This window comes from Elephantulus edwardii, unplaced genomic scaffold, assembly GCF_000299155.1.
Source record: "Elephantulus edwardii isolate Elephantulus edwardi_28Jun2011 unplaced genomic scaffold, EleEdw1.0 scaffold00005, whole genome shotgun sequence".
NCBI lineage: Eukaryota > Metazoa > Chordata > Mammalia > Macroscelidea > Macroscelididae > Elephantulus > Elephantulus edwardii.
The window spans coordinates 6,927,946-6,954,954 of NW_006399755.1; the positions used below are offsets into that span (position 1 = coordinate 6,927,946).

At 38.0% G+C, this 27,009-nt stretch overlaps 1 protein-coding gene across 4 annotated transcripts in view; it reads left to right on the plus strand.

Moving 5' to 3' along the window:
• OSBPL9 (oxysterol binding protein-like 9) overlaps window positions 1–27,009 on the plus strand; it is a 256,973-nt gene that overhangs the window by 163,031 nt on the left and 66,933 nt on the right. For 3 of the 4 annotated variants that reach the window (XM_006879671.1, XM_006879669.1, XM_006879670.1), the window contains one exon: window positions 24,486–24,581. In XM_006879671.1, coding sequence (XP_006879733.1) covers window positions 24,486–24,581 — 96 coding nt within the window. Of the gene's footprint in view, window positions 1–17,344; window positions 17,414–24,485; window positions 24,582–27,009 lie in introns of all 4 variants that reach the window. The other variant, XM_006879668.1, reaches the window with a different exon arrangement.

Consider the following 27,009-nt stretch of genomic DNA (forward strand, 5'->3'; position numbering starts at 1 on the left):
TCTGGTATTCTCTGCTTTCACCTAAGATCCATCTAACATCAGCAACAATATCCCTGGTACCACGACCCCTTCTAAACCCAGCCTGGACTTCCGGCCATTCTCTGCTGATGTGCCGTTCTAATCATTTTTGGATAATTTTCAGTAGACTCTTGCTTGCATGTGAAATCAATGACACTGTTCTGTAGTTTCCACACTCAGTTGGGTCACCTTTCTTTGGAATAGGAACAAATATAGATCTCTTCCAGTCAGTTGGCCAAGTGGTTGTTCTCCAGATTTCTTGGCATAACTTGGTGAGCACATCCAGGGCAACATCTGTTATGTGAAATACTTCAATTGGTACACCATCTATTCCTGGGACCTTATTTTTTGCTATTTCCTTCAAAGCAGTTTGAACTTCTTCATCACCATAGGCTCTTGCTCATATGTTATTTCATTAAATTCTTCTGTATCTGCCAATTCCTTTCTATACAATGATTCAGTATAAGAAAAATTACAACTCTTTATAGCTTACACCTATGCAAAGAAAATACCAAATTTCTAAGAGAAATTAGCATTACCTTCCACTGGACTGATTGGTAGCATCATGATAGGTGGAGAAGAGATTTAGATGGTTAACAATTTCAGATTGCTCAGATCCAAAATCAGCACTCTTGGCACCAGAAGTCAGGAAAAAAAAATGTTCAGCCTTGGAAGTCCTCTAGGGTAGTTCTAGTCAATACTGTGTTATGAGTTAGAATCTACCTAATGGCAGTTGGTTTAATATGTGCCAGACATTCTGTTAAATACCAAAAATACGGGGTTGATCAAAATCAGAATACTTACCTTGTTGAACCTCGCAGTGTCTAGTGGAGGAAACAAACATTCTTCAGTAATAATAAGAAGTAGTGGTTAGTGGTTGTTAGATTTGACTGCAGGAAAAAAAAATTGGAGTATGATGGATTATGCCTAATTATTGTAGTGTTTGCCTGTGTGTATACTTTTATAAAAAAATGAACTATGCATTTTAAAGGGGTGCATGCTTATTGTATATAAATTATTACTAAGTTTTAAAAATAGAAATAACAGAAATGGTAAATTATTGTGTTAAGTTCTACAAAGAAGAGTTATGTGAGTTCTAAAATATGTAATAGGATGACTGAAAATATCAGGCAGAGAGATCTGGAAAAACTTCCCCAAGGAAATGATGCTGAGTGGAAGTGCAGAGTGAAGGGTGGTCTAGGGACCTAATAAAAGACAGAATTTGGCAAGTACTTGAGGTTGGAAGGTGCATGAGAAGCTGAGAACGTAAAAACAGCCATTTTATGCAGCACAGAAAAGTTGTGAAGTGTAAAATGGAGCTAAGGGTTAGGTAGGAGTTACACCTTCTGGTCACTGTTGAAGTCATATCTTGTGTATAATATAAAGACATGGACGTTCTTTAAGTCGTGGGATATGAGTGATGAGGGATAATGGAATTTTATTGGAAATAATACTGTGGCTGTTTGTTACTTTGGGCAATCGTAGGCAGCTCACAGGGCTGTTATCAAATCCATCCACTTCTCTGTGGGAGAATGCTCAGCAGAGTCCTTTCATCAATGTATAAACCCAAACCTGTGGAGTCGATATTGAAATCTTCCATTGAGTTTACAAGGTTGTAAACTTTTAAGGGAAGCAGATAGCCTGTCTCTCGCAGAGCCACATAGGTATTCTGTTCTCAGAATTCCTTGGTACAGCCCTGGCAATCTAGTGAAAGGTGGCTATGAGTCAGAATCAATTTTATAGGAATGGGTTTGTTTACTCTGGCTACAGAGGTGAGAATGGAGTGCACGGGTCAGGGTAGAGTCAGAGAGACAGTAAGGAGGTAATTACAAGAGGCCAAGACCTGTCACCGCATAATGGTGATAGAATTGGACAGAATTAAGAATGTATGTGTTATTGTTTTGTTTGTTATGTGATGTCAAGTTGCCTGGAACTCATAGTGACCCTATGTACAACAGTTCTAAACCCTCCTCTATCCTGTACCAATCTCATTGTCTCCGTTACACCCACCACAATTAATCCAGTCACTGAATCAATCCACCTCATAGAGTGCACCTCTCCTCCACTGTCCCTCCACCCTCTCCAAGCTTGATGTCCCTCTCCAAGGCCTGGTCCCTCCTTGCAACATGTCCAAAGTATGTCAGAAGAAGCTTCAGAATCCTTGCCTCCAAGGAGCAGCCTGTTTTAACCCTCTCCAGGATGAACTTGTTCGTTTTATTATCATTCCATGGTATGTTCAGTACTCTTCTCCAACACCACAACTCAAAGGCTCAAAGGCATCAATTCTCCTTCTATCCACCCTACTTAATGTACAGCTCTCTGATGCATAGCAAGTGATTGTTATGTATGCATGTAGGAGTGAAAATGAGGATTTGATGATGGCTTGACTGTGGAGTGAGGGACCTGTCAAGGAAGACAGTTAACTTAATCGTTTGCATATGGGGATAGATCGTGATGGTTTCATATATGGAGATAAGAGTAGAACTGGGTTAGGTCTAACCATGAGAATTGGGGCTGGGAGACAGAGATTGAATTTGGCACTGGATATTTTGAAGCATGTACATATCACAAACTAATGATGAATTTAACATTGTGTAGGTTGGTTTTTTTGTCTGTGTTTGTCACTGTGCCTTTTCTACCTGTGATTTTAACACTGTTCTTCCTTAATTTTTTATTCCCAGTATAGTAGATCATATGATTGTCTGATTCAAAGTGGCCAGTTTCTCAGCTTTCTCATGCCTACATTGTAAATCTCTGTATGTTTCATTTCATTTTTTATCTGATTTTCCCGGATTCTTCATACATTCCATGTTCCATTATTAATGTTTGTTTGCAGCAGTCAGTTTAAAGACTGAAGTGTACCTTTTCTGAGCCATGGTCTTTTGAATTACTTGCTTTGCATCTGAGAGTTGGACAGTGACTAAAGATGACAGAAGAAAATCGATCGTTGTCTTTCAATTGTGGTGCTGTAGAAGTCCCAGTTGTGGAATGCCAGGAGGAAAAATAAATACATCTTGGAGAGAGTGCAGCCAGGATGCTCCTTGTAGGGAAGGATGGTGAAACTTCATCTCTCATACTTTGGGGGTGTTGTTAGGAAAGACCAGTTTTTGGAAAAGGACACCATATTTGTAAAAGTTGAGGGTCAGCTGAGGCACAGCAGTAACTGTAACAGTGGGTTCTGGTATGGCAAAGATGATAAGGAGGGCACAGGAGAGGGCAGGGTTGACATCAGCATCCTATGAACAGTTTTGAAACTGGCCCTATCCTGCACCATGTTCATGATCTGTATTTGTTGTTGTTATGTGTCATTAAGTCAACTATGATTCACAGTGATGCCATGAACAATGGATCTGAACCCTGCCCTATCCTGTCCCATCCTCACTATCTTTTATATACTTGAGCCTAATGTTATAGTGAGTGTGTAAATCCATCTCCTTGAGAATTTTCCTCTTTTCTACTGATCCTCTACCTTCCCAAGCATGATGGTCTTTTCCAAGGACCAGCCCCTCCTAACATCATCTTTAAAGTATGTGAGATCACCATCCTTGCTACAAAGAACATCCTTGTTGCACTTTCTCCAAAACATACTTGTTCTTTTAGCAACCCATGGGATATTGAGTACTGTTCTCCAACACCATGATGCAAAGTCATTGATTTTTCATTTGTCATCTTTACTCATTGTCCAGTTTTCAGATGCATAGGAAATAACTGCTAGGATCATGACTTGGCTCAAGCACACCTTAGTCTTTAAACTGATATGTTTGCTCTTTAGCACTTTAAAGAGGTCTTTGACAGCAGATTTCCACAGTGCAGCATGTCTTTTGAATTTTTGACTGCTGGTACCAAGGGTTTTGATTGTGGATTCAAGGAAGATAAAATACTTGACAATTTGAATCTTTTCTCCATCTATGGAGAATAGGTACCAGTGTTGCCTATTGGTCCAGCTGTGAGGATTTTTGTTTTCTTGGTGTTGAGATGTCATCCATACTGAAGGCTATTCTTTGATCTTCTGCAGCAAATGTTTCTAAGTCTTCCTCACTTTAAGCAAACAAGGTTGTGTGATCTATATAACACGGGCTGTTGTTGATTCTTGCACTTATTCTTTTGCCACATTCTTTTTCATAAAGTCCATCTTCTCAAATTATTTGCTAGCATACAGATTAAGTACAGAGAAAGGATTAAGGATTCAACCCTTAAGCATACATCTTTCTTGATTTTAAAGTATGCAGTGTTCCCTTGCTCTGTATGCATATAGCTTCTTGGGATAGGTGTGGGTTTCACAGGAGCATAATTAAGTTTCTGAGATTCCCATTCCTCCCAATGTTAGCCATAATTTGTTGTGAATCACAGTCAGATGTCTTCAGCTAGTCAGTAAAACACAGACATTCTTCTGGTATTCTCTACTTTCAGCACGATCCATCTGATCTTGAAGATCCATCCAGCTTGAATATTTGGCAGTTCTCTGTCACTGTGTTCTGTTGTTTGTTGGTTTTTTTGTCTTTGTTTTTAATATCTTCAGAATGATTTTGCTTACATGTGATATTAATGTTACTGTTTGGTAATTTCCATATTCTGTTCGTTCATGGTTTGTGGTTTGGTGGGTGTTTTTTGCTTTTGTTTTTTTGAGGGAGGGAAATGGGAATATATAGTGATCTTTCTCAGTCAGTTAGCCAGGTACCTTATCTTCAGGATTTCTTGGCACAGTGGGGTGAGCACATTTTTGTTGGAACATGTCAATTAGCATTTCATCAATTCCTGTGGTCTTAGTTTTGTTTTTTTTCTTTAATGTGCAAATTGAAATTACAAAATGTGTGTGAATGCAGCTTAAACTTCCTTCATTACCATTGGTTCTTGATTATATTGTATTTCCAGGAATGGTTCCTTGTTGGCCAAATCTTTTTGATACAGTGGCTCTGCTATTGAATTGGTTCCAACTGATATTAATCTTCCATTGGTTTCAGAGGCTGTAGTATGAAGCAGCAGGATTTGAATTGACAATCTTTCTTTGCAACCTCATGTGGTACACACCGCACCAGAAAGGTTGGGTATAGCACAAGAACTTTTCTGTAGTAGAATTTATTCAGAACGTATATATTGAGTCCTTTGTGCAGGGTACACTATGCTAGTTTTTGTACAAGGTACCAGTAGAGTTGCAAAATTTAATGAAATACATAGTTGTGGGCGGGAGAAAAATAGCTCTTGGGAAATAGGCAAGAATAGAAAAAGACATTGTTTTCTAATTAACAGGGCAATATCTGTGATCTCATGCATTTTGGAGTAATTTTCTGTTGAGGTCCTCCTGAATCCCTTTTAGTCTAATTTAAAGTTAGGGGGTTTATTGGTGAGGCATCCTCACAACCAATTACAGTCTTTATGAGACTGTAGCGCAACAGCATACTCAGGATATGTCATCACATTAATGATTGTAAGCTTTTGTTTATTGATACAGTATCCCTTTCTCACTCCTCCCACCCCATCCCCAAAGTGACGTAAACAACTATCAGGAAGTAAGCAAAACCAGTTTCCAACATGAAACTTTTGGAAACACTGGTGATGACGAGCTGAAGGCTGGTGTGTGTAGGAACACGTTTAGGTCTTTTACCAGGTCCTTCCCCAGTCGCCACCCAATGGGAAGAAGAGGGATTGAAGTCCCGCTGCCAAATTGCATTCCCAGGAGTAACCACTTCCCTCCCCAGGGGCGGTGCCAGGGCGCGGGGCGGCGGCTGCGTGTCCCGCAGACCTGGTCCTGCGCGGCGGGCGGCCCTGGGCCCGGACCCCCAAGGTGAGCCCTGCGCCCTGCTAGGGGGTCGGGTGGGGGCCTGTTCCAGCTGGGGGCCGCCCCCCACCTCCCCTGCCCCGCGCGCTGCCTGCCGCTCAGGCGGCGGACTCCCTCCCACCTCCCCAAAACTGACCCAACCGCCAATCGTCAGCCGCTCACCTCCCCTTCAGCAGGTGACCCATGGCCAATCGCCAGGGGTCTCTTTGCCAGGACCCGACAGGACCAGCCAATCGTGGCGTCCCCAAGCGAGGCGGGGTAGGGAGGGGTGTCCCGAGGGACCAGCTGGACAGAGTTCCGTCTGACTGTGCTGCTGTCCTGGGGTCGGTCGAGAGGGGTGGCATAGGGGTGCTCGGGAGCAGCCCCCGGCTCTCTGCTCCGGAGGAACAGCGAGCAGGGGCCTTGGCGAATGGCTTGCTTGCTGGCCACTTGCAAAGTGAGTAGACCCTGGGGCTCTGCGAGCGGGGCCGGCCCCCACCCCTGAGTCCCGAGGTCCCCACTGCTGGCCCTGGGCCAGGCCGAGGGCGCAGGTCTGGGTGTCCCGGCCTCCACTTGGGGGGCGGGTGGAGGAGTGAGGAGGAAGTCGCGGCTGCCCCGGCCCTCCCTCCGCGGGGCGCCCCGGCCCTCCCTCCAGGATTGGAGGCTGAGTGCAGGGGCCTCTCCATCCCAGCGAGGTGTCTGCTACAGCTACGTAGGGCGGCAGACTCAGAAGGGAGTCTCTTTCCTTGCCTAATTGATATGGTAAAATTCTTTTTCCCTTTCGAAAACTATCACAGATTATAAACAAAAAAGTTGAGCTTTTTTTTCATAGCAAGGCTTGATTTTGACTCTCAGTTGTTGGCCAAATATTTTGTTTTCATTTTGTTTGGCACTGTGTTCTTGGCTTGTCCTGTATTTTTGTGTGAAATAATTGTGGGTGGTGTTATTTGTGTGTGTAGGCAGAGAAAGAGGTGGTTTTATGAGTTTCTCGAGTGGCTTAAACAAAATTACTGAAAACTTTGAAACCGGCTCATGGAGCTCATGTAAATAAAAAGGGAAGGGCTTAGATTCTTGACCTTGTTTAGTATGGAAAGTATCTCAGACAAGGAAGTTTGTGTCATAATGTATTTATTTATTTATTTATTTTTAGTATTCAAAAAAACAAGTCTTTGAGACAAGACCACTTATTTTTCCTAACTTAAAGTAACATTTTCCTTGTTGATCCTTAAACAGTTTCTTTTTTAGTGTATTTAGTTACTACGTTTTTTGAAGGAGAAACTAGGGAATAATTTTAGCTTTTTAGTAGTTTCAGTTTTAAGATTTTTGTAGTGACCATTAAAATTGTACATTCTCATGAAATTAGCTATGCATCATCTCTCAGAGCATTGTCTAATAAACCAACTAAATCATAAAACCTTTCAATAATTACTGTTAATACCTCATTTAATATTTACTTACTCGGCCTACTAAAAGTCAACATAAATGCAAATACCAATGGATTACCTTTCAACTTGTTGTTGTTGTTATGTGCCATCAAGTAGCTTGCGACTCATAGCGACCCTATGCACAACAGCCCTAAACCCTGCTCTATCCTGCCCCAACCGTACTGCCTCTGACACACCCATCCCGATTACCCCAGTCACCGAATCAATCCATCTCATAGAGGGTCTTCCCCTCCTGCTCCATCCCTCCACCCTCCCAAGCATGATGTCCCTCTCCAAGGACCCGTCCCTCCTGCCAACATGTCCAAAGTATGTCAGACGAAGCCCCAGAATCCTTACCTCCAAGGAGTTGCTTGGTTTAATCCTCTCCAAGATGAATCTGTTTATTTTCCTGGCAGTCCATGGTACATTCAGTACTCTTCCCCAGCACCACAGCTCAAAGGCATCAACTCTCCTTCTGTCCTCCCTAGTCATTGTCCACCTGTCTGATGGATAACAAGTGATTGCAAAGACCATGGCCTGTATCAGGTGCACCTTAGTCTCCAGAGAGACACCGTTGCTCTTAAGTACTTTAGAGAGGAACCATCTAAAGATTAGTAGAGAATTTAATTTAGTTCAAACTATAAGAATGATTCAACCAGAAGAAAACATTGGGACACCATGCTGTGTTGGTCTGAAAGATAGACAGTTGAATAGTTTGCACTCTATTGATTGAGAAAGGAAACTGTAAAAAGACAGCACTCTGAAATTGGGCTTTCATTTTTAATACTGTTCTAGGATAGCTTGGGAAGTGTTGAGTTCTGTCATTAACCAAACTTTTGCTGTAATTACTGATTACTGATGTTTATATTGATTAAGATTTATCAAACTAAAAAAATCTCACTGTTGTTTCTAACTCATAGCAACCTTCCACCAGGTTTTTTAAGCTGTACATTAGACTTAACAGGAGACTGATAAATAGAAGTTAGATATAAAGATGGTAAATTATAACAGGAAGAGACTCATATATAGGGAAGACACATTGACTGTTTTTATAATTGCTATATATTGTAATTAGGGAGCACTGGGGGCCTGGATAAGGACTAAGGCTGCCACCCAAAAGATAAGCAGTTTGAATTCACCAGCTGCCCCATGGGAAAAAGATGGATAGTCTTCTCCCATGAGATTTGGAGCCTCTGAAAACATGCTTGGAGGGACAACCATGAGTAAGTTCTCACTAGCTAGCAATGACTGACTGATAATGTATTTAGAACAAAATAATATTTAGGAAAATTTTCAATAAAAGTTTGAATGCTGTACGCTCAGAAACTAGTTCTTGAAAATAAAATTAAACTAAGTATTCGCACTGAATATTTTTATTAAAGCTCTATCGTACTCTGGCGTTTAGTCATTGACAGCTGTTTTCATGTCCAGTGACTTTTCTCTCATTGCAATTGAATCCAGTCACTTGTTGTTGTTGTTGTTATGTGCCGTCGAGTCGCCTGCGACTCATAGCGACCCTATGTACAACAGCCCTAAACTCCGCTCTGTCCTGTGCCAATCGCACTGTCTCTGACACTCCCATCCCAATTATCCCAGTCACTGAATCAATCCACCTCATAGAGGGCCTTCCTCTCCTGCGCCGTCCCTCCACCCTCCCAAGCATGATGTCCCTCTCCAAGGACCAGTCTCTCCTCACTACATGTCCGAAGTAAGTTAGACGGAGCCTCAGAATCCTTGCCTCCAAGGAGCCACCCGGTTTAACCCTCTCCAGGATGAATCTGTTTGTTTTCCTAGCAGTCCATGGTATTCTCAGTACTCTTCTCCAGCATCACAGCTCAAAGGCATCAATTCTCCTTCTATCCTCCTTGGTCATTGTCCAACTCTCTGATGCATAACAGGTGATTGCGAAGACCATGGCCTGTATCAGACGCACCTTAGTCTCCAGAGAGACACCACTGCTCTTCAGCACTTTGGAGAGGTCCCTAACAGCAGACTTTCCCATGGCAATGCGCCTTTTAATTTCCTGGCTGCTGGTGCCAAGACTGTTGACTATGGAGCCAAGCAAACTAAAGCTGTGTACAATCTCAATCTCTTCACCATCCATCCTGATGCTGCCGATTGGTCCAGTGGTGAGAATCTTTGTCTTCTTGACATTGAGCCTCAATCCATATTGCAGGCTGCAGTCCTTGACACTCTGCAGCAGGTGCTTCAGGTCCTTCTCAGTTTCAGCAAGCAGGGTTGTGTCATCCGCATAACGCAGATTGTTGATAAATCGTCCACCAATCCTGACCCCACATTTCTCCTCATAGAGCCCAGCCTCCCGGATAATCTGTTCTGCATATAGGTTGAAGAGGTATGGAGATAGGATGCATCCCTGGCGTACGTCCTTCCCAATTTTGAACCATGCAGTGTTCCCTTGCTCTGTTCTGACGACTGCCTCCTGGTCCAAGTATAAGTTTCGCATTAGAACGATCAAGTGTTCTGGGATTCCCATTCTTCTCAGAGTCAGCCACAGTTTGCTATGATCTACACAGTCAAATGCCTTTGCATAGTCAATGAAGCACAGATAACATTCCTCTGGTATTCCCTGCTTTCAGCCAAGATCCATCTAACATCAGCTACAATATCTCTAGTACCACGACCCCTTCTGAAACCAGCCTGGACTTCTGGGGTAGTTCTCTGTTGATTTGCTGTTCCAGTCGTTTTTGGATAATTTTCAGTAAAATCTTGCTTGCATGTGAAATCAGTGAAATTGTTCTGTAGTTTCCACATTCGGTTGGGTCGCCCTTCTTTGGGATAGGAACAAATATCGATGTCTTGAATCCAGTCACTAGGTACTATTAAATCAACCTCAGAAATACTTTTCAGATTCTCAGATTTGACCTCCTTTCCCATCCTTCTTCCCTTAAGGTCATACTGTTTTTAATTAAAGCTCTTCACCTTTATTTTTACTTTTACAGAAACCTTCTGATTAGTCTTTGAGTCACTGGATTCCCTTTAACCTATCCTTTTAGTCCCAAAGAACATGTCTTAACTGAGTTACTCTTCTGCTTAAAATCTGTTTTGAAAGCCCTTGCTTGCCAAACTCCAGCTGTCTGACATATCCTTTAAGACAGTCTGGTCCTAATTTATCTCTCTGGAGTCAAGACTTAGCTCCAGGAACTCCACCCAAAATTTTGCCTCCAGCACTGTCAACTATTTCTTATTTGGAGTATGCCATGGTCTCTTAAAATTTTTTATCCTTTCATAGACTTTCTTTGTTTAGGATTACCCTGTTATATCTCAAATTATAATCTTCAGTTCTTCATTTAACACACAGCTCCTGTATTACCTTTTCTATGATGTCATCTTCCAGGCAAAGAGAGTTAGTTACCCTTGTCACATGTTATTACTGTGCATTTTGTTCATATGTCTATTTTACAACCCAAGTTAAGTTGTATTATAATATTTTTATTCTTATACTTGATTCTTGCCTTAAGTTCTCACATCCTGAACTTGTGGAGCCTTGCCCATCTTTGTATCCCTAGGCCATTTTGAACCTAGTGTAGTGCTTAGCATATAGTAGATATTGAGGAAATATTTGTTAAATGGTCAAAATATGAGACCCAGTATTATCTGACATGCGTAAACCTTTGGTTTCGTTGTACTGGAGAGTTGGAAATATTAACTAGGCATCAGACACATTGGTTGCTACCAAAAATAAGAGAAGGCTTGAAAAAATGTTTTTATGAGCAGATTTCCCAGGTTAATACTCTTAAATATGTATGATCTCTAACGTAGGTGAAAGGATGTTTGTAATGAAAAACCAGAAAACCCGTTGCTATCATGTTAACTCCAACTTGGCATAAATTGGTTTTGCTTTACCATGAAAAGAGACTATGGTACTGGCTAGAGAAGTACTTGAAAGAGGTAAAACTCACTGTTGTAGAATGGGACTGACATCAGGGTTGGGGTGAGACTGAGAAAGATTGGGTAAATTATGTATACTGCATTAAAACAGATAAGGGAGAGAACTATTTAAAAGTGATATATGATTGGGTATTATGGTCATGACAAGAGAGAGTCCAGAATGAAGGCTGCATAGTGGGATGTACTGGGGGAAGGGGGGATTGTATACCAATGAAAGAATATTTCTTTAATTTTCCAAAAAGATGAGTGAACTGGAGGGGAGGGGTGGGCAGGGAGAAAAATGCAATAATGAATGAATGGAAATCCAGATTCCCTGTAAATGTTCATTAAAATTAATAATAAAAAATTAACATTAAAAAAGGTAGAAATTTAGCTGACTTGATATTTTCTGTAATATCCTTTGAATATGATGAAAATACTTGGCCCATATTGATAGATATTCAGTAAATTTCAGTGTTAAAATGAAGATAGTGGTTTACTCTGTGTGTGGATATGTGCATGCAAGATTGATGATTAAAAATAAGAGTATATGACTTTCTCAGCAGGAGAAGGATGGACAGTCTCCTCCCATGCAATTAACGGCCTCTGAAAACCCGCCAGAGGGTCACCTATTGGTGGGTTCTGACTAGATGGTACATAACAGCACAACATTGACTTTCTAACAGTGGAGTTCATTTCTTTCTGGAGACACTTAAGAACTTTGTTCTTCAGTATATTAACTGAGCTACTCATTTAGTTTTCTTCCAAAATATGCCACCTCAACCAAATTAATTCCGCTTACTCTACTGTTTCTTTGCATTCTTTGCATTCCAGAGAGTAAAATCTGCTTTCATCAGTCGTTCTTATTCATTTTCAAGGTTATACTAAATGATAAAGCTTTGCTTGTTGTTTTTGCTTTTTTTTTTTTGTCATATCATTAGAAGATCTGAGTATAATTATAATTTCTTACTGTGACTTTACTTAAATGAAGTTTATTTTCTTCAAAGGTGAATGGAAGACTCTGTCCAGTGAAGTATTTATCTGTCTAATGAAATTTATCTGTTTATCTAGAAATACTGGCTTCACAGAATCCTAGTACTTGAAAGATACCTTTAACTTAAAATTCAGTCTTCATCTTTTATAGTAGAGGCTTCCCCAGGAGACACAACTAAAGATTAGAATAACTAGAATACAACCCGAATAACTCTCTTTTTTAATTATCTCCCAAAGAGAACCAGGGTGCTGCTGGTGAATATTACTTTCCATCCTTTTTCACCATGATTCCCAAGCCCCAGCTTTTTATTTCAGCCACTAATTTTGGTTTCCTTTCAGACCAAGCACATAGATGTGAAAATTATTATCGTTTTAGAATACTTCACTAAGAATATTGTTCCCCATTTGGTCTTCTTGTGCTTTTCAGCCTCTCTCTGTGCTTATACTAGCTAGTGCCTCAGTCTAAGAATATGCCCTTTCTGGTGATGGTTCTCCATTTTCTTGCCTGTTTGAATCTATGTCCATCTCTGTTCTGTGCCCCAGGAAGTTGACCTCTTAACTGCTGGAATTTCATGGAAGTCTTTGTCCTTTGGCTTCTGGTTACATATAGCTAGTGGTAAACAGTGGCAAGGGATAGAGAGTATGAGAGAAAAAACTTTGGGAGTATTTCTAAGAAACTTAATTAAAACTTGTTTTTGTGCATTCTTAAAAATGGTGACACTTTTGACTTCAAGATAGTGTTAAACTGATTGGTGGGCAGTAATCTGTGATTGGTGAAGAGAACATGATTTTTTAATACCATACTAATAAGCCATCTAATATTATTTAGATCCTAGAGCTGAGGGTCAGGGACTGCAGCCTTCAATATGGATTGAGAATCATTATCAAGAAAACAAAGATTCTTACCACTGGACCAATTGGCAGGCAGCATCAGGATGGATGGTGAAGAGATTGAGATTGTTCACAGCTTTAGTCTGCTTGGCTCCACAATCAGCATTCTTGGCACCAGCAGCCAGGAAATGAAAAGACGTATTGCCATGGGAAAGTCTGCTGTTAGGGACCTCTCTAAAGTACTCAAGAGCAGTGGTGTGTCTCTGGAGACTAAGGTGCGTTGGGTACAGGCCATGGTCTTTGCAGTCACTTGTTAATGCATCAGAGAGCTGGACAGTGACCAGGGAGGATAGAAGGAGAATTGATGCTTTTGAGCTTTGGTGTTGTAGAAGAGTGCTGAGGGTGCCATGGACTGCTATGAAAACAAACATTCAGCCTGGAGAGGGTTAAGCTGGGCTGCTCCTTGGAGGCAAGGATTCTGAGGCTTCGTCTGACATACTTTGGTACTTTGGTCATGTTGTAAGGAGAGACCTGTCCTTAGAGAGGGACATCATGCTTGGAAGGGTGGAAGGCAGGCACAGGAGGGGAAGGCACTCTGGGAAGTGGATTGATTCGGTGACTGGGGCAATCAGGATCAGTGTGTCAGAGACAGTGAGATTGGCACAGGACAGAGCAGAGTTTAGAGCTGTTGTACATAGGGTCACTATGAGTAGTAAGCAACTCGATGGCACATAACAACAACAACAGAGCCACTATAACCCATAGCTTTAAAGGAAGATATTGTCAGCAGATGAACCAACTAAACTGTTGGATGATTTAACACCACATAGTCTGTGGGGGTATTGTTTGGTGGTGTGATGTGGTAGATGTTATTTTTCTTTATGGTTTGGCTTTTTTGTGGTTACCACTTGAGTTACAGCCACAGGTTTATTTTTATTTATTATTGAGTCATGATCATGTTGGCAGAAGGCAGAGGATGAGGAGGGGGCAAAACCCTCTTAAATATGCTACTTTGTTTTCTTTTCTCCTTTTTTTAGTATTTCATGTGTTCTGGACTAGTGGTAAATGATTGTTAGTGTGTTTTGTTTTGTTTTTAGTACTATGCACTTTAAATGTTAGAAATTTATTTTGCTTACAAAGGCATAGCTGGGAAGTTACAATTGAGGTATTCTATTAATGAATTTTAAAGAAAATTGTTAATGATGTTGCTTGCCAAAACACATCTAAATTATTTTTTTATTTGAATGAAAGTTTATGAATCATAATGAGATTTTTATTTAGACATTTGTTTTATAACTAATTCTCATTAACTGATGTAATCAGTTAATCACAGTATCAACTTAATATATACTGCCTTTCCTTTTGCTCAATTTAGAAACTTAAGTAAGTTTATTCACCTTTCTTTGGTTCCATGATCTAGCTTCAGTCCATGTTATACAATATTTCATACATCCTTACTGTTTTTCAGTAATGTATAGTTCTCTGTTGTGTGACTTTACCATAGTTTATTTAGCCATTTGTCGTTTGGAGGACACTTTCCAACCCTTTGCTGCAATAAACATGGGGTGTGTATGTCAGTTTGTGTTCAGTTCTTGGGGAAATGTATACCTCAAGGTGGATCTATACTGTATCAAATGGCATTTCTGTTCCAGACTTTCTAAGGAAGCATCAAAGTATATTCCAGAGTGGTTTTATTATTTTACATTAAAACACTTGTAAATCTTTTTAAAAATATTTATAACGTGAACAATCTCCGAAGATACTTTATATAAAATTTTTGAATCTAGGTTTTATTTTTTTTAAAAAAAAGCAAAACCCCATAATATAAAAATGACTATTAATATATAAAGTGAGCTCTGTCTCAAATATCCCCTTTGATCAGTCCTACTGTCAGTGGTGGTTTTATGTTTCCTGTACATGTGCGTGTGTGCAACAAAGAAAGGATAAAATAACTAAAATCTGGAATCTGTTTTATTTTTGTCTTGTTATCTCAATTCAGAATCTGTACACAAAATGCATTTTTTATTTTTGTGATTTAAAACAAGTATTTCTGATTATATTTCTGAAACCTCACACAGTTTTTATTTTTTGTGTGTGTGACAGACATATCTTAAAAATGCTAGTTAACAGCTGTTATAGAAATATTCACTGGATCATTTATTGTCCAACCTTGGACATTTTGAAGAATGAAGGCGGCTACTTATAATAGTATTGCTCACAGGACAGTTGTAAGCAAGCATTGTCCCAGTAATGCCGAATAGCTGAATTTTCTTTATGTAGTTATTGTTTTAACTATAACATAAAATATTTTCTAGTTCTTCATTGTTCAGGGATATAGTATAGTGGTATCTGTTACATTAATCACATGCACACACCATCACTTACAACTTTCTAGGTGTTTTTATTGACTAGTGGGGGAGAGTTTCAGAAAAGAAAAAAAAGATATCAAGAATTTAGCTAGAGAAAGAAGAATGTACAAATTAAAAAAATCCTTATTCAGTTGCTGTAATAACCTAATTATTTTATGTAAGCAGGGGTAGTATTTTGTACTATAAAAGGATTGTATTAGAGGTCCATATCAGATGAAGAATAAGCATTTGTGCTAAGGGCTATTATTGAGGCTCTTGAATTTTGACTTCTTGATGCCTATTTGGTTAAGCAGTAAATTTCTTTTACAAATACATGTAAACAGTTAATATTTGCTTTGTAATATTCTTTTTAAAATTGAAATATGATACTATACATAAGTTGTTTTCTTTGTTAAAGATAAAAAGGAGTTGTATTCAAAGGTAGATTTGGGTATGATGGTAAAGGATGAAGCTTTATATATGTAGTTTGATTCTTTGTTACCAAGTTCAGATGTAATACCCAGTAAGTCTCTTTTTCTGATCTATTTTCAAACTGTTTCACCATTTATTTTATTAATTGCTAGTATCTTTTCGATAACTGGGTTTTGTTTTTTAAGTTTATTAATTTACTATTTTCCTTTTATAAAAGGATGTTAAATATAGGTTAACTCTAGACTTATCTCATTTTCTTTATTTTATGTCTCTATTAAGATTGCATGTGGTTTATTGTATAATCGAAGCAGTTTCTTTTGTTGTTTTAAATTTAGTTTGTTGCATGCCTTCTATATATTAGCCACTATATAAGATCTGAAGATACACTGGTGAATTCTGGTTATACAGGATTATAAAATATGAAGGAAAAGTAGAACATCCACCACTGTGTTACAGTATTTAATTTATCCAACAACTTTGTGTGATTTTTATTATTATACCTACTTTATAGATGAGAAAATGGAGGTATAGAGTGGAACTGACCAGATCAAACCAGTAATTGGACAACAAAGTGTGGATTAAAGATTTAAAATTAGATCAGCTAATTAAAAGCCTGTGCTCGTTTTCAGATCCCATCTGATAAGTTTTACTTTTCTTTTTAGTGTCTTTATTCCATGAACTTTTTTTCATGTATTATTACAGTTTAATAGAAAAATATTGATTTTAAGTCAGAGATCGAGTTGGAATTCCAATTAAAAACAACAAAAACTTCCAGCTGTATTATTTTAATAAGTACTTGTGATATATACCTACTCTACTATGTTGTGATGATGAAATACAAACATCTATAGTGTCTTGCACTTTTCTAATTGAAAAACAAGACACATTTTCATACATATTGTATATCTGTAGTATTAGATTTGCTCATATGGAGCTAAGCAAATGACTTTTCCTTTTAGTGCTTTCTTGGAGTACCTTGCAATTGTTGTTAAAGTAGTTGACCATTTTGCCAGCAGACACACCACCACCTAATTGATAAAGAACCTAATTTGGGCCTTACATATCAAGGACGTTACTTTAAATGGAATATACTTTCTTGAAGATACAATGAAGGAAAGAACTTATGATAGCCTCGATTTAAGGGATATTTAAAAAGTTATACTCACTCCAGTGAATTACTTTTAGTAGTAATTTTTACCTTCAATTTCCCTATATGATTAAATCTTCTGTGAGCTAACATGGGTAAGGTCCATAGACAGCAAAGGTTTTAAAAGATTCCCAGATTTGTAGTAACTTAAAAGAATTGCAGATTCATAAACCATACATAATTTCCTGGCTTATTTGAGATTTCTGTAATACTTTTTTTTTAACCATTAGCCCAACTTTAATCTACTTGCTAGAGAGAAAAGATGATACAATTTCTCAAATAATGTAACTTTCTAATTTAAATTTCTAAACATTGAAGAGTCATTACATTTGTATTAAAACATAGTTCTTTTTTGTTTGTTTTTTTAAGCCTACAACTTGCTGCTCATGTGTCAACTTTTTCCTCTACATAGATTTTTTTTTCTCTTATTAATCCTTTACTTAATGATTGATGTCAGACTCACAGCATGGTAACTTTCTATTCTCTCTTTTCCTTACCTTTATGGAAGATCAGTACCACACTTGCTTTTTTCCAGTCTTCTGGTATCTCTCCAGTTCTTGAATTTTCAAAAATAATTGTAAGTGATTCAATTGTAAGTATGCTTTCTACTTCTTTCATTGGATGAAAGCTTGTCTGTGATGCATGTCATCTCACATTGCTAATTGTAAAAGTAAACTTTCCAGATACATTCATATTTTAATAAAAATTACTTTTCTACAAAGTTTTCATTGATTATAGGGTATGTGTCTTACAGTCTTTTTTTTTTTCTTTTAATCATCCACTTTTTGTCAAATTAATGTCATTTATTTTTTCATTAAAAGGCTTGCTCTCTTGGGTATTTTCCCTTTGTTAACTTTTCATGTTATTTTATAGTTCTACTGCCAATAATTTATTTTGTTGTTATTCCAAACTTAACTGTGGGACTTACATAAATTTCTCTATTTCCAATATATATTCTTTGTAAATGTATTTTTGTTCCATACTATTATGTAGTGGGAAGAAACAACTACTGAGTATAGGCTACTTAGGGTCCTTTACATTTTCAGTGGGAAATAAAATTTGTTAGAAAAATTCTTATTTGTGAATTTTTTAAAAAATATTTTTACTCAGTCATAGCCGTTCCCATCCTATGTTATCCGCCTCAGGTCTTTAAGTCACCTGAATATTTCTTAATTTCTGACTTCCAACATCAAGACCTTGCGCCACCTTTGACCACCTTTACCTCTACTATTCATTATTCTTCTTTATCAACAGGAATTACTTTAAAAGCTCTTATTGCCTCAGTAATTGCTTCCTGTGCTGTTTTAAAGGGAGGGAGCATCTTGTCAAAGCAGCTGAAAGCGAATTTACTTCATCCAGCTTTGAAATCTTTTACTGTAGTATCCTTATTTTTTATAGAAGTGAAACATTTGGTTCTGTGTAAAAGTGTAAATGCTATTTCTTATTCTGTTTAATGTCACTAAGAGGAATTTATTTTTCTACATTTGTTATCGAAGTGCTTTCTAAAATGTTAAAAATGGAACTGCTCAATATGAGTATTAGAAATATGTTAGACTTATATACAGTTTTGAGGTATTTTGATTTTTTTCCCCCTAAAGTAAAAAGTAAAGCTAGATTACTTAGACAGTTACATCCCAAAGACACAGACAGACCTTCTTCCTTGAAAGGAAATAGCGAGGAAGCCAGTATATTTTTCCTACCAAGTTACGCGTTTTAGGAATCACCTTAAAATGAGCAAGGATATGTGTGGTGTACATGCAATTATATACACATACACATTTTAAACTAGGTACATAGATTTTGGCTGTTAGTTCAATGTGTACGCCCTTTCACTTTTTGTGTATATCTACTTTAGTTTTATTTAGTAAAAAAATAGTCCAGAAAAATTGGAGTTTTTTTTAAAGCATATCTGCCACATAGGTGGTATTTTTTCCTTTAAACATTACGGTTAAGTTGAAGTTTAATTTCTACTCATTTTCCTCTAGCTTAATTTATTACCTCCCAAGTTGTTTTGTATCTCTTTCCCATCACTAATTGTATTTAATTTATACTTTAAATGCATACAGAAATAATTCTGTTTTAGAATCATGATTTATCAGTTTAGTCAGGGAGCAAGAAAGTGATACAAGCTGAAAAATGCCACGTAATCACTTAAACAACATAGACAGAAATGAAGGGGATGAAAAAGTTATAGAGTGAAGGTAGTTGAGAAAGGGATGGAACAAATAACAGAAAGTTATAACAACAGACAGGAAGTGGAAAGTAGTAAGGAGTAGTCATGGAGTAGTTGCTGTATACTTCAGCTAATGCCACACATACTGATTTAGCATTGAGCTTATCCTGGGGGAAATCATAATCCGTAGACTTCCTGCTCCCATGAAGTTTATTATCTTAAGTCAGTCTATTAAATAACTTTTTTTGTTTCTAATATATATAAAAAATATGTTACATTGTACTTTACCTCTGCTAGCTTACTGTGTAATGTGTTGGGCCACTAACCAAAAAAGTCAGGTTTCAAATTCACAAGCTGCTCTGGGAGAATGATGGTAGATCTCTTCCATTAAAGATTTATGGCCGTAAATATCTGACGGAAAGTTGCTTGAGTTGGAATCAACTCAAAGATATTGAACTTCATGTATTCTGCAGTAAAGTGGGTAGTTGCATTTTGCAAAATTGCCTATTGTGACACAGACACAAAGCTCTGCTGTTGCAAAAATGACACCAGTAGACATGTTTGATACTGCATTGCCACAGCCTTCAACTTGGATAAAAATGTTCTGTCTGCAAAGGGCAGTAAAACAAGATATGCTGGTATCTGCTTGACTCCTAACTGCTCATTCTGAGGAGCTAGCATAAGACTTTGGGAGAAGTATGCATTAAAGAATTGCTTTTTTACTCTTGGTTATTTTCAAAGGAAGATAGAACACATTTAAATAGTACTCTGTTGTATTTTTAGAAATTATTTTAAATAAACATCTTTTCAAAATACCTAATGTGAGTAGTAAGTGTTATTGTTAGGTGCTGTCAAGTCAGAACTGACTCAGCTCAGCTACCCTCCAGCAGGTTTACCGAATCTGTAGTTCACAGGAGGAGATTGTCCATCTTTCTCTTGAAGCAGCTGGTGGACTTGAGGCATATGCCTTTGGTTTAGCAACATAACTCCTTACCAATAGGCCACCAAATCTCTTAGTAAGTATACTGCTTTAATATTCTAAATGTAAGATGAGAGTAATAGTTAGGACTTTAAGTGGATTTTGTAAACTAGTCTACATTAGAAGGTGTGTAGTTTTGCATCTCTTAGATATTTAAGCAAAGACTAGATGTCTTTCAGAAATATAATAGTGCTAATTTTTACTAGTTGGAGTGTAAAAGTTGGAATTAAGTGATTTTTGAGCCTGTATTATAAGTCAAAGCATATGTGAATCATATGGTACTTTGTCATAATGCATTTTTCTTAGTTGAGAAAAGTTTAATTGCTATTAACTGTTTATCTCTGTTACTGATAAATTTCTACATGCCCTGTTATTACTAAGGAGCTCTGATGGCATAACATATTATGTGTTAGGCTGCCAAATGATACATCAGCAGTTGGAATCCACTAGCTGCTTTGTATAAGAAATGTGGACTGGGGGGAGGGTTGGGAGGAGAGAAAAGTACAACAATGAATGAATGGAAACCCAAAGTCTTTGTAAATTTTCATTGAAATTAATAATAAATTTTAAAAAAAGAAATGCAAGCTATCTCTTTCCATAAAGATTTACAGCCTGAAACACTAGATAAAGGGTCTCTATTCCAAAGAAAGGTGATCCCACAGAGTGTGGAAATTATCAAACAATATCATTAATATCCCATGCAAGCAAGATTCCGCTCAAGATTATCTCAAAACAACTGGAACACAAATCAGCAGAGAACGGTCTGAAGTGCAGGATGGGTTTAGACGGGGTTGTGGTACTAGAGATATTGTAGCTAGTGTTAGATGGATCTTGGCTGAAGGCAAGGAGTATCAGAAGAATGTCTATCTTTGTTTCATTGATTATGCAAAGGCATTTGACTGTGTGGATCATAACAAACTGTGGCTAACTCTGAGAAGAATGAGAATCCTAAAACACTTGGCTTTGCTAATGCGAAACCTATAATTGGACCAGGAGGCAATTTTCAGAACAGAGCAGGGAGACATTCATGGTTCAGAATTGGGAAGGGTGTACACCAGGGCTGTATCCTGTTTCCATACCTTTTCAGTATTTATGCAGAACAGAAGGAGGCAGGGCTCTATGAGGAGAAATGTGGCATCAGGATTGGAGGAAGAATCATCCTCAATCTCCGTTATGCAGATGACATAATCCTGATTGCTGAAACTGAGGAGGACCTGAAGCACTTGCGGTGGAAGGTCAGGGACTGCAGTCTTCAGTATGGATTGAGTGAGGCTCAATTTCAAGAAAACAAAGATTCTTACCACAGGGCCAATTGCATGGCATCACATGGGATGGTGAAGAGATTCAGATTGTTCACAGTTTTGGCTTGCTTGGCTCCACGGTCAACACTCTTGGCACTAGCAGCCAGGAAATTAAAAGAACATATTGCGATGGGAAACTGCAGTTAGAGACCTCTCTAAAGTACTGAAGTGCAGGGATGTCAGTCTGAAGACTAAGGTGCGCCTGATACATGCCATGGTCTTTGCAATCACTTGCTGTGCATCAGAGAGCCTGGACAATGACTAGGGATGATAGATGGAGAATTGATGCCTTTGAGCTGTGGTGTTGGAGAAGAGTGTTGAATATACCTTGGACTGCTAAGAAAACAAACAGGTTTGTCCTGGAGAGGGTGAAGGCCGGCTGCTCCTTGAGGCAAGGATTCTGAAGCTTTGTCTGACGTACTTTGGGCATGTTGCAAGGAGGGACCGGTCCTTGGAGAGGGACATCAAGCTTGGGAAGGTGGAGGGACAGCGTGGAGAGGAAGACCCTCAATGAGATGGATTGATTCAATGACTAGGGTAATGGGGATAGGTGTGTCGGTGAGATTGGCACAGGGCAGAGTTTAGGACTGTTGTACATAGGGTCCCTATGAGTAGCAGTCTACTTGATGGCACATTACAACAACATGAGTTGGAATCACCTACATGGCAGTGGTTTTTGTTTGGGGTCTTATTAACAGCCAGGGCAACTAAGTATGTATTCTCTTTTTAGATTCACTAAAGATTTGTGAACTACTGGGTAAATTACTAGGTCATTTGCTGGGATTTCAAGCTGATAGCTGTTACTATAAAACTCCTAGTTTACATTACCTAAAGAAACATGGGTTGATGTATGGAACTTTGACTTGGATGATGTAAAATGTTAGGTTTAAGTGTAAACAATGTTGTTGAAGGGTAGATGGTGGCAGATCTGAGAAAATAGCCTTGATAAGTCTCAGATCTAAGTAATTTAAATTTGTTTTCCCCTCATTTGCGGGAGAATTAAAAAATTGGATAGTGAGTTATTTAAAGAGAGATGTTAAATTTTTATGGTAGTCATGCTATAGGTATTCTGAAAAGAGAAAATTCTTGAAGATCTCCTTCTTCCCAGACTTAAATACATTACCTTTTATTCAGTTATAAATGTTATTGACTTTTTTAATGTCTAGTGAGAACAGTGTACTTAGTTGCTATTAACTGGATATTTAAATGTTTTTCTGATAGTGTTAGATTGCTTTGTGATACAAACTAAAAAATCTAAGCCAAGCAGTCTTAATTTTTCTCTAGTCCAGTAGCATTGGAAAGAAGTTGCTTCTTTCTTTCCTAGGACAAGACTGTTCTATCTGAAGTGTAATGTATTGAACTTTCCACCATTTTTCTATCACATTCCACAATTAATATTTCTAATAATAAGTTCTGAGTTATCTTTAAAAATAAAAAATATTTTAGCCACATTATATAAATCCACCTGAATATTGCATATGTTATTTACAGTGAATTTTCTTTTTTAAACATGACATCTCTCATTTGGAAAACCTTTCCATATGCATTTGAAGCTATTTTGGAGAGTATGTGTGTGTTAAAAAAAGGACAACAGCAAAACTAAATAAACTCTAGGCAGCCTTAGCATTATTACTTTTTAAATTTCCCCACCCCGTGATCTTAATAGAACTAAAATTGTTAATGTTTTGAATGAGACTTTTATTTTGCGAAAAGAAACAATAGTAAGTGTAATCACTAAAATTGTTAGTAGTAGCCTTTGTTGAGGTCGTAGCTGCAATATTAGTTATAGTGGGAGAACACCAGTATTTGGCAGGTCAGACAGCTGAAGCTTAGAAAGCCATTCCATCTTATTCATTCATGGTCATACAGGTTGTTAGTTAGTGCCTGTGCTAGCATTAGTAAAGCTAGGTTTGTCAACCCATCATACCATCTCAGTGTAATATTTTAAAAGGATGCATGTTAAAGTGTTAAAAAAAATAATGTGTTGCAAAGATGAAGTATAAATAGAATATAAAATGACATTTGGCTGCAATTTCTTTAAATGGAGAATATGAAATTGATCAGCATACTTTGGCCAAAGACAAGAAAGATAAGATAAATGAAGGACAAGTTTGAAGTAGATGTGTTGAGCCACTCAATTAATATTAAAGACATGTGTGATTGGAGTGGGATTACAATGATTATAATTATTAGTGCTTCTTAACCTTTACTCTGTGGCTCAACTGCATGACATCTGGGTAAGAAAATTTGGCCTTTTCCACGTAGGATATGTCAAATAATTGAGAACTCAGAAGTTTCTTTTGAGCAATGTTAAAACAAGAGTTTTGTGTTCTTGAAGCTTCAAATTGTTTGTGTACAAAAAATGCACAAAGGCAGAAGCCAAGGCTGAGGCAGGAACCAAGTGACCAAAGCCAAAGCTGCCAGACTTATCAAGTAAACCAATGGGCAACTTAGGAGGAGACTCCAGAATCTCCTGGGTGAAATGAAACAAAAAGATAGAATAGTCCTGTATGAGTAAAACACAATATATGCAAACGTTGTATCCAAATAAATATAAAATAAAATCAATTTTAAAAATGAGAAATAAATTAGTACATGTAAATGTTGGACTGTGGAACCTCTGAATATTAAACATTTATACTATGACCAGAGTGTAGTATTCATGCTAAGGGTGAGTGTGAGTTGGGAAATAGATAAAGGAGGTGAAAATTCCAAGGCCTCTTACTTTGTTTCGTCTTTCTCTAGACCAGAGAGGAGAAAGGAGCAGAACATTAGAACTAATGGAGTGGGGTGGGGAACAAGAGAACTGAACAGTGAGACTGTTACGACTAAGAGGCTGGAAGAACAAGTGAAACAAATGGTAGAAGGTTGTTTGTATATGCTCCTTCAGCTACATTACTGTTCCGAGGTGATGAGCAGACTTTATAGGGCTTTTGGGAGAGAAGAAGGCAATTCTGAAGAGTAGAGTAAATCATGATTTGAGCAACAACAGGTGGAATTAGTGGGAAAAGTTGTTAAGGGAGATTCTTGAAGAATTTAGGCAGTTTAAATATACGTGTTGTTTGCATACTAGTATCATTTCCATTTTAAAGATGGAAATGTCTTTCTGAATGAGAGATTTTGCATACTACTTAAATATTGCTTGGCTGCACTTAGATTTACTTTTTTACAAATACTCTTTTTTTCCCTCTCCTAGGGTTTGGATTCAGGATTTGTTCCCAGTGTCCAAGACTTTGATAAAAAACTTACTGAAGCTGATGCTTACCTACAAATCTTGATAGAACAATTAAAGGTATGGCAGATTAGTTTATATATAGATTGTTATAAAGTAGGTAAATATATCATTAAGTTTAATTTTGCGTAAAACTCATAGTTTAATGTTGATAAAGCTGATTGTCATTGACCCAACACCAACTTGACCCCCTAGTGGATTTCCAGTTTTCTAAGTCACTGACTTCTTAGGGCTTTCATAGGGTTTTCAGAGGCTTGCTGTTTCAGAAGTGGATGATTACTCTTGTAACCTAGCCTGTCTTAAACTGGGAGCTCTGCTGAAACCTGTCCACCATGAGTAACCCTTCTGCTATTTGAAGCACTGGTGTAATAGCTACCAGTATCGCAGCAACCCACAAGTTACCCTAGTACGTCAAACTGACAGACAAGTACTGTACTAGGAAGAGCAACAAATAAACAAGCAAACATATGCATACCTAAACTGCAAAGTAATTAGCAGCATGCAAATCACTCTCTCAGTACAACAAACTGGTAAGTAGGTGTTATACTTCTAGTAGAGAAACCTATAAAGACAGTCAGGCATACTGTCATGGCACAAAACAGCCTTCTCTGATCCACCTTGAGACTCAGTGTGGTAGGTCAGGATAGGATACTGATTGGGGAGGTATGGCATGAAGGTAACTCAGGAGGATCTTTACTGCTGGTGCTTTGCAGGAAGGGTGGGGATTCAACAGTTTTCCTTGTGGCAGCAGGATGTCTGCTTAACTCTGCAGGATGTCTGGTTCAAGGCAAAAAGTGGGACAAGTGGGGACTGGAAGTTGTAAAAAATGAAATAGAATGAAGGAAGATGGATACTCTAGGCACTAGTGAACTGAGATGGACTGGCATGGGCCACTATGAATCATTATGCTGAGAGTGAAAAACTGAGGAAGAGTGGTGTTGGACTCAGTGAAACTGGAGAGCAAATGATTGAATTTGGTACATTCAATGATTTATTCACAACTTTTAAAAAAAAACAAAACAGACAAAAAACTCAAAAGGCGTCTTTACACATGGACTCCCTCTTATGGACTGTAAGAAGATTGACTTCATCTGTGGAAAGAATCACTGGAGAAGCTTATCGGCAATCAAAACCAGGCTAGGTGTTGACTGCAGAACAGACCATCAGTTACTCATTTGCAAGTTAAAATTGAAGTTAAAATGAAAACAAGTCTACAAGAAGCAAAAGACGACAATGAGTCTATCACAGCTGAATTTAAAAATCATTTTCCAGAATGAGGCATTGAACAAAAGATCGAAGACCCGATATCATCTATGAAGAGAGCAGAAGGTCATTACTAAGGCATAAGAGAAAGAAAAGACCAAAATGGATGTCAGAAGCAGGTCTGAAAATTGTACTAGAACATTGAGAAGCTGAAATAAAGGGAAGAAATGCAAAGTAAAAAAGAAGAACAGAAGATTTCAAAGGGCAGGTTGGGAAGACAGAGCACAGTATTAGACTGGATAGTACAAAGAGCTGGAGCTGGAGAATAAAAAGGGAAGCATTCACTCAGCATTTCTGAAGTTGAAAGAACTGAAAAACATGTTTGAGATTCAAATTGTAGTACTGAGAGGTGCTATGTATAAAATCTTGGATGATCCAGGAAGAATCAAAAGAAGATGGAGGGAATACAGTCACTGTACCAAAAAGAACTGGTTGACATTGAAAAATATTAGAAAGTACTATATGAACAAGAGTCAGTGATAATAAAGGAAGAGATTTGAGCTGCATTGATGGCACTGGCAAAAAATAAGGCCCCAGCAGTTGATAGACAAGTTTCAACTAGCAATTACAGTTTTAGACATGATTACTATTCAATGTTAGGAAATTTGGAGAACAGCTGCTTGACTGACTGGAATAGATTCATATTGTTCTCATTTGCAAGAAGAACTTACTGAAAAATATTATTAATACACATTCAAACAAAGTGCTGCTGAAGTTCATCCAAAACAGCTAGAAAAGTTCATTGACAGAACTGCCAGAAGTTCAAGTTGGATTAGGAAAAGGCCATGGCACTAAGGATATTATTGCTGATGTCATATGGATCCAGACTTAAAACAGAGACTATCAGAATATTTGTGTTATATTGACTGTGCAGAGACATTTATTTGACTGTGTGGATAATAACAAACTATGGCTAACACTGAGAAGAAAGGGAATCCCACAGTTCTTAAATTCTGATTACATGAAACCTATACTTAGAAGAAGAAGCCGTTATCCAGAGAAAGCATGGCAACAGCACATGGTTTGTGTCAGGCTATATCATTTTTCCATACCTATTAAGCTTGCATGCTGAGCAAATCATTCAAGAAGCTGGACTGAATGTAACATCAGGCTAGGAGGGAGACTCAACAACTTGTATTATGCAGAAGACACAATCTTGAAATACTTGTTATAGAAGATCAAAGACTTCTGCCTTCAATATGTCTTCCATCTCAACATAAAAAAA